This window comes from Octopus bimaculoides, chromosome 20 (assembly GCF_001194135.2).
Source record: "Octopus bimaculoides isolate UCB-OBI-ISO-001 chromosome 20, ASM119413v2, whole genome shotgun sequence".
NCBI lineage: Eukaryota > Metazoa > Mollusca > Cephalopoda > Octopoda > Octopodidae > Octopus > Octopus bimaculoides.
Window position 1 is genome coordinate 24,453,462 of NC_069000.1, and position 8,865 is coordinate 24,462,326.

Below are 8,865 nucleotides of genomic sequence, written 5' to 3' on the forward strand. Positions count from 1 at the left end.
TCCATTCAGCCGATATACATTAAGTACCGACTACATAAACAAACGATTCTTCGTTTTATTTGCTTTTTTCATTTTAAATTTGCTTTAACCCTAACCCTAACTCTAACCCTAACCCTAACCCTAACCCTAGGGTTAGGGTTAGGGTTAGAGTTAGGGTTAGGGTTAGGGTTAATTGTTTCAGAATCGTTTGTTTATGTAGTCGGCGCTTAATGTATATCGGCTGAATGGACGTCAGTGATTGGTTGAAATTACAGAAATACGACAACTTTAACATGGAATAATTTATGGATTTCTTTTTTTTTTAAGAAGACTAAGAGAAAAAGATGTTTTATATGACACATTCTACCAGTGTTCCAAGTTTCAAAGTGTTTCGTTAATGAAAAATGTGGCCCCCGTTTTAAAAAAGATCCGTATTTTCAATTAAAATTGAACTGACGGTAAATGAAAACAGTAATAACACCTGCTGTAGGTTTGCTCGATAAAGTGACCTAAGATTAAAGAAAAACAAGAAGAGTAGCAGAAACAACAACAACGACGCCGCTCTGATTCCATTGAACAGGAGAATTTAATTTTACAATCCTCACCGCCACCAGAGTATACATTCTCTCACTACATACGCATACAATCATACACGTTTTTATAGATAGACCAACAAGCACAAACACATATATGTATTTTTCTCTTATTTCTACTATACTTTTCTTTGACTACCAGAAATGTTTTCAACATTGATCTCATAAGTGGAGCACTTTCTGAAAGAGTCCTTTCGGACGGTAAAGTTGGCCCAACAGTTGCCTGTATTCTTGGAAAAGAATTTCAAAGACTGAAATTTGGAGATCGATTCTGGTACGAAAATTCTGGTCCAGGACAGTTGACACAACGTACGTGTATTCATTCATTTTTTCTTTTTTTCATTTTTTTTCATGTGTTCAAAGTCGTCTGACTACGATTATGTCTATTTTAGAGACCCGTTTTCAATTATATCGACCGTCCCCACAGTGTTATATGTAATGTATATATAAATATATAAGTGCATGTGTGCACGTGTGTGCATGTGTGTGTGTGCGCGCGCGTGCATGTGTATAGATATGTATAAATACACACACATATATATATATATATTTCTATATGTATATGTATACATATGTGTGTGTGTGTATGTATACATATGTATATACATATGTGCGCGTGTGTGTGTGCATGTATATATAAATATATGTATATATATATATATATAGATGTATGTATATGTATGCTTATGTATATATATATATATATATATATATGTGTGTGTGTGTGTGTGTGTGTGTATGTGTGTGTGTGTGTATATGTATGTGTGTATGTATATGTAATATATATGTATATATTATATATATTGTATTATATGTGTGTGTGTGTGTGTATATGCTGAGACCCCCTTCGGTCATGACTGACCATGGGTTTGCACCTACAAAGTTGCCCTCCCAGGCATAAATCCAGGTAAGGTTGTTTATGGAAGACCAGCAGTCGCCCATGCATGCCGGCCTCCCCGCTCCACGCCACCAGTGTTATCTAAGGGAAAGGCAAAGGCCGATACAGCTTGGCACGTGTGACGTCGCAACTCATTTCTACAACTGAGTGAACTGCAGCAACGTGAAATAAGGTGTCTTGCTTAAGAACACAACACTCGGTTCGAGATTCAAACTCACAACCTCGCGATCGTAAGCTCGACGCTCTAACCACTGAGCCATGTATATATACATAATTATATGTATGTACACATATATGTATGTATATGTGTGGTAAGAAGCTTGCTTCCCGTCCACATGGTTCCGGGTTCAGTCCCTCTGCGTGGCACTTTGGACAAATGTCTTCTACTATAGCCTCGTGCCGATTAAAACATTGTGAGTGGAATTGGAAGAGGTAAAATGGAAGAAGCCCGTCGCATATACATATATATGTACATATTTGTGTGTGTATGTCTTTGTTTGTGCCTCCGCTATCACTTGAAAACCGATGCTGGTGTGTTTATGTCTCCGTAAGTTAGCGGTTCGGCAAAAGAAACTGATAGAATAAGTACTAGGCTTACGAAGAATAAGTCGTGGGGTCGATTTCTTCGACTAATACTCTTTAAGGCGGTGCTCCAGCATGGCTGCAGTCAAATGACTGAGGCAACTAAAAGTATAAAAGAATACAAACACACACACACACACACACACCCACACACACCCACACACTCTCTCTCTCTCTCTCTCTCTCTCTCTCTCACACACACACACACTAATTAACAGTTGAACACTGTAATCGATTTATCCCCTCCCCGAAATTGCTGGCCTTGTGCTAACATTTGAAACTATCGTCATCGTCATTATTATTATTATTATTATTATTATTATTATTATTATTATTATTATTATTGTTATTGCAGAGCAATTGGCTACTGTTCGTAGCACCACTCTGGCACATATCATCTGCAGAAATACGGCCATAACCAGTATTCAACGAAAGGCATTTGAACCAGTTTCGGCATCGTAAGTTAGACATATTTTCATCATCTTTCTCATCAATATCTTTATGACACACAAACCAATGAGAGTACCTCAATGCGATCGCTTAAAAATAGTAGTCGAACTTTTTTAAAGCAGTCCCTGCTGCCTAAAATAAATAGATAAATAAATGAATAAATAAACAGGAATACAATAGAAATTGCAGTCCGTCTAAGATATGCAAACAATTGAAGTGATCACTGCTGGAACGTGTGGATAAACAAGTACGTCAGAATAGTTTTCCTGTAGCAGTTATGTACTGTGTTCATTAAATTCATCAAGGATTGAAATGTCAGTGTTGTTCAATCGAGCTCCTTGAGATATATCTGTTCTACACTATATTACAGACACTCGCTTGACACTCTCGTCTCAGAAACTCAATGAATCAATATCTAGCCCCTTGGAAACCTTGTAATTGGTAGCGTTATTCACACGTAGTAATACAAAATAAATACAAGATGCATTCTAGAAGTTTTCAGACTTTTGCAGGAGATATTAATTTTAGGGAAATACAAAACTCTCATCTCCTTATCCACTTACTTTAACGCACTTGTAGAGCTCCAGCCACTCTGTGAAGGCCCCATGGAAGCCTTCCAAAGGCAAGGTGTCCAGGACCCTTGTCACAGTCTCTTTCATCTTCTTAATGTCTTCAAAACGGCTGCCCCTGAAGTGCTCTTTCACATTGGGAACTGTAGGGAGTGCGAGGGATAGTTTTGATGCCCATCTCTATCAAGGAGGACCAGGCCTGAATTGTGAGCTAGTGTATTGTCCTGGTGCAAGTGCTTTGGCCTTTCGCCCTGATATCTCTTCCTGAACTCCCTCAAAACCTCCATAAAGTACTCTTTATTTTTACCGTCTGGCCAGAAGGAACCCAGTGGATATAGATGATGCCCTTGTTGTCGAAAAAGAAGATCGTCATGAGCTTCCCGGGGAACTTGCTTTGTTTGGCCTCTTGGGCCAGCAAAAACATGTTCAGCTCATACAAGTTAATCCATATGCACTTTAGAGCATTTAATAAGTTGCAAAGTGAACTTCCAAATTGTCTTTATGCCCCAACTATATTCTGCAAACTAGTCAGCTGTGACAAGCAGTGTTCAGTAAGGAGTGTCCAAAGTGCTGTTAGAACTGGTTCTTTCAATCTAGAATAACAAATTGGCAGGTCAGCTTATTGGATGTATAGTAATGATACACTAAAATTACAATAATCTAGGACAGTTATAATTGGCTCTCTTAAAAGAGTCTCAAAACATCTGGAATGCGCCTCGTACATAGGGGACTTGAAAATCTCGTGAAATCATGGTTATATAGAAAAAAAAGTGCCAGAACAGGCGCTGGTGTCGCGATTAACCAATGAAATGTTTAATATGCGCACGTGTGTGTGTGTGTGTATTATCGTTATTATTATTATTATTAAAAGTCAGGGTACAATATAAAACTCTCCAAAGCCACGCATCTCTCACTATATGTAAACACGCACGGACTAGAAACGGACTAAGCGGAGCAGGAACACACACGAGGACAGAAAGTGTCGCTGAAGAGGTCACAGATGTGTGACGAAAGATTTCCGGACAATGGACATAAGTTAAAATAAGAACAGTAATAAACGAGTGAAGAACGAATATATAGTGCGTGTGTTTATTAGGCAAAAAAAACAAAACAAAAAAAAACACCATCCCGAAATACAATACATATATATATATATATATAAATCTCTTCATCTTTTTCTTTTACAGCAATCCTGCAGTATCATGTACTGAATTGTTAAATATCCAAACGACGACAACTACAACACCTACCACAACTACAACACCTACCACAACTACAACACCTACCACAACTACAACACCTACCACAACTACAACACCTACCACAACTACAACACCTACTACAACAGTTTGTGATGGTTGGAGTGCATTTTCATTATGGACCGTATGTTTGAATAACATTCGATGTCGCTTCCGACTTTGCACGGCTGGCTTCAACAGACGGGCGTGTGAATGTCTAGGTGCTCCAATTGAGGTGGAGGTATGTGCCGGTGGTATATCTTCAATGATCGACTTGGAAAGTATCACTAATGAATTGTATGAGAGAACCAAACACTTAATATATAATGGAAGTCTTACTTATAAAATGTTCAACATATATCTCCTAGATGTTATTATTAGCAAAATGTGAAAAGTTTTGTTTTTTTTATATTAAGAAAAAAAAAAAAATAACATCAACATGAACAAAGATAATGACTGCAATAAACGCGGTGAACACTAGAAAAACAAGAACAAGAACAAGAACAACAACAACAACAACAACAAAAATACATTAACAACTTCACAGTCACAAATCTATTCAGTAACAAAATCCTCCTCATCATCATCAACAACAGCAGCTGCAATAACAACACAGCAACAACAACAACAACCCTACCACCACTACCACCACCACCACCAACAACAACAACAACAGCAACAACAACAACAATTACAACGAGTTTGGTTTAATTATGAATGATATTCTTCCAGCCGCTGGACAGCTGGTCTAAACAAGAGAACAGCATATCTCTCTTCTGCCTCATATATTGCATACTTTCTTAACCCTTATTTCAGCAAGGGTTTCATATCTCATAAGATTTTCTTAACTTAATATTTATATAACTTTTGCATATATGTATGCAGGGAGGTCGGTATGTAAGCTTGAATAAATTATATAAATGTATGAGTGTTTAGCTAATTGCATATATATGTGTGTGTATGTATATACATACACACACACAGTGCGTGTGCTTGTGTGTGTGTGTGTCTGTGTGTGTGTGTGCAGTGTAGGGCTTGGTAGGGTTGAAAATCTGTGTATTTCCAATGCAACACAAAACCCGAACTCTTGGTTAACTATATTCTCGAACTGGAAAGTTGAGGAAAACTGTAAGCCCACTGGTGCAGAAACTTCAGGTACGTCCCTGCTAAAAGTAGTAAGTCGTAGGAAGAGTAACACATATTACAAATGAGAAAACGAAGAAAGAATATAGCCCAACTTTATAATTAGTTACAGTAGTTTCTGTATCACACCATCTCGCACGCCATTCCACGTAAAGTGATTCCATGTGAAAATTTACGTAATATGTGCTGTTCATCATATTGGCTTCATCAAATTTGCATCAAATCGGGCGCTTTTACTTTCACGTTTTGCATCCACCTTCCTCTCGATTTTTATCGTGATTTCTCTTGTTCTGATTTGTACTTGTATAGGCTATGTGTTCCGAGCCAAAATATTGCTTGGAAACACTAACCGTGATATTAAAACATGCCTAGAAAAAAACTTCAATCGAGGAAACTATTTGTAGCTGCTGTACATTGAACGATATTTATTTCTCACCAGATGGAGTATATTTTGGGTTGATTTTACCTTAACAGAAAAGTAAACTATATATATATATATATACGCACACACACGATATATATATATATATATATATATAAGTATATATATACATACATATATATATATATACACAATATATATATGTATATATATATATGAATATATACATATATGCATATATATATATATATGTATATATACATATATATATACATACATACATACATATATATATATATATATATATATATATATATATGTGAATATTTACATATATACATGTGTATATATGTATATATGCATATATATATATATGAATATTTACATATATAAATGTGTATATATGTATATATACATATATATACACATATGTATGTATATGTATATATACATATAAACATATGTATATATATATATATATGTATATATATATGTATATATATATGTGTGTATATACATATATATATATATATTCATTTATATATCTGTATGTATGTATGTATGTATGTATGAATGAATGTATGTATGTATCTGTATGTATGTATATAGAAATCCATATGTGTTTGTACGAGTGTGTGCGTGAAGTATGTGTGCGAGATTTGAATATCATATTAATTATATTTCATTGATTAATTTTGATTTAATAAATCTTCTAAATTATGAATTTATGTGTTTTTTAAAATTTATTTATTAGTCTTTCACAATCTTGCCATTCTCATCTGCATGAGATTAGTCGATTATACTGACCCGGGGTTTTCTTTCAGTCTGGTATATATTATCAATCTACATCTATCAAAAAAATGAACTTCCAGACATGAATGAGCAGAACATAAAAATCCACATCATTTTTAATTTGTGTAAACTGAAACAACACACACGCGCACGCGCATACGCATATATATACACGCACACGCACGTGTACGAATACACACGTACACATATATACAAAGTCTTCCTGGTGCTTACTGGTTCATTAGGCGAGTACTTATCCCAGTCTGTGAGATGTTAAGCTATTGAGGATATATGGCAATTTCAGTTCCAGACAGTGAAATCTAACAAAAATCAATGTGGTTCTGTAACGATATTCTTAAACACACACCTCTCCTGGCATCCAAATATAGAGAACAAACAAGATGGTTATACTAAAAAAAACCCTCAAAAGCAAAAAGCCACAACCCAACGTCATAAATGTTATATAAAGAGAAAGACAGTGATGTAAATAAACAGATAAAATTCCTTGGGTTTGATATACAGAATATATAAGTGTAAATAAAGAAAGGGCACTGAAAAATTTTCAGTCTGTAGACCTATCTATTCCGTAGTGGTGGAATAATTATTCTAAATAATATAGACAGGATTACACAATGTCGGTTAATGACAATAGTAATTCAATTGATACTGTACAAAAGCTTGTCAGTATAGATTTGAATTCTGTAGTACAGTTTTGAAATGGCAATTTTGAGAACCAAATTTTGCATCTCGATACTTTGATTGTTGTCCAGTTGGAAGGACGATTCCGCTATGTTAAAAATGAGAATACATTTGCTTTCTATGGCATCGTAGGCTAGAAATTAGAAGTCACGATTGTCAGCTCCACACAACTAACCACTTTCCATTCACGGGACGGGTAGAACGTTGTGTCTCTGTGCAAAATTCATCATTTCATGTTGTTCCAGTTCACTCAGTCGGAAGTTAGTACCAGTAGTGGTAGCTGACTTGTACTCTCAGTTGTTTATACGCTATGGAAAGCAGGATGAACTCTACCTTAATGCGCTTATAGGCTTGTAACACCTATTTTTCTTTGAATACTTGCATTGAAACGGTAGAAATAGGTTTACTGTTTTAAGTATACGATCAGCTCGGCACGTATATCGTAGTGAGACAACCTGATTAAAACGTTAATAACAGTAGCGATTTTGTTGTTGCAACAGACGAAGGATATGTAAGAGAATAAGCTACTATGGCTTGTAAGCTACAATGTAGACGGCAATGTCTTTGGCAATAGTTTAAGCTCCGATGACAGGTGACAGTAATTTTAACTGCGATTGATTGTATTGCACTTGTAAATTGTGCATTCGTTCATATTTTCAGTTTTTATGAACATAAGAATGAACGTACTCTCTATTATAATATTTCCCAATCAGAATAGCCCATTGTCTGGGTCAATCAATTTCTTAGCGGCTACAACAGAATATTCATTCGAAAATATGGATGGTTTGAATCCGTACTGTGAATGGACAAGCAATTTTGATTAAAAAGAAAGCGGTACTCTTTTTCCTCGCGATAATATAGGCAGAGAGGGTGGCGAGCTGGCACAATAGTTAGCGCGCCGGGCAAAATGCTCAGCAGCAATTCGTTCGTCTTTACATTCTGAGTTCAAATTCCGCTGAGGTTGATTTTGCTTTTCATTCTTCCTGGGTCGATAAAATAAGTACCAGTTAAGCACGGGGGTCGATCTAATCGACTTACCACCTCTCACAAAATTGCTGGCCTTGAGTCAAAATTTGAAACCAATAAATGAGCTGGTGTAATGCTGCTACTACTGATTTCTATCTTAAGTGGTATTTATATAAAACGTAAAATTAAATATATCCATGCAAGTTCGTACTGTTCGTATATCACGAATGTAGGTTTCTCTTTTTAATATCAACGATTCGCCATATGTCTATCATAGAATTTTCAATAAAAACTCAGTTAAAACTAGTTCCAGATATCTGCAGAATATAGGATAGAAAATATATCATTCAATCAAAAACCCATAAACATTACTTAAACAAACCAGCTTGGCTGTAATTGTTGAGTCACAACTAGTCATCCTTTGGATTAAAGATATCTTTCGAAAGATGTAAAGTCAGCAAACGTATATAACGTTAACCGGACACCCTTTTAAAATAAGAAACGTACATACACACACTCGTTTAGATAACGGTACAAGAGTGTAGTGAGTTCATTTAGGCACCTGTCCAGAAAC

General features: G+C 35.7%; 1 protein-coding gene across 1 annotated transcript in view; it reads left to right on the plus strand.

The window, feature by feature from the left end:
* Positions 1-4,780, plus strand: part of LOC106868721 (myeloperoxidase) — a 27,162-nt gene extending 22,382 nt beyond the window's left edge. Inside the window, exons 13-15 of the mRNA XM_014914113.2 lie at positions 715-881; positions 2,408-2,510; positions 4,259-4,780. Of these exons, the coding sequence (XP_014769599.1) occupies positions 715-881; positions 2,408-2,510; positions 4,259-4,700 (712 nt within the window). The 3' untranslated portion in view covers positions 4,701-4,780. The remainder of the gene's footprint in view (positions 1-714; positions 882-2,407; positions 2,511-4,258) is intronic.
* Positions 4,781-8,865: the final 4,085 nt, after the last annotated feature.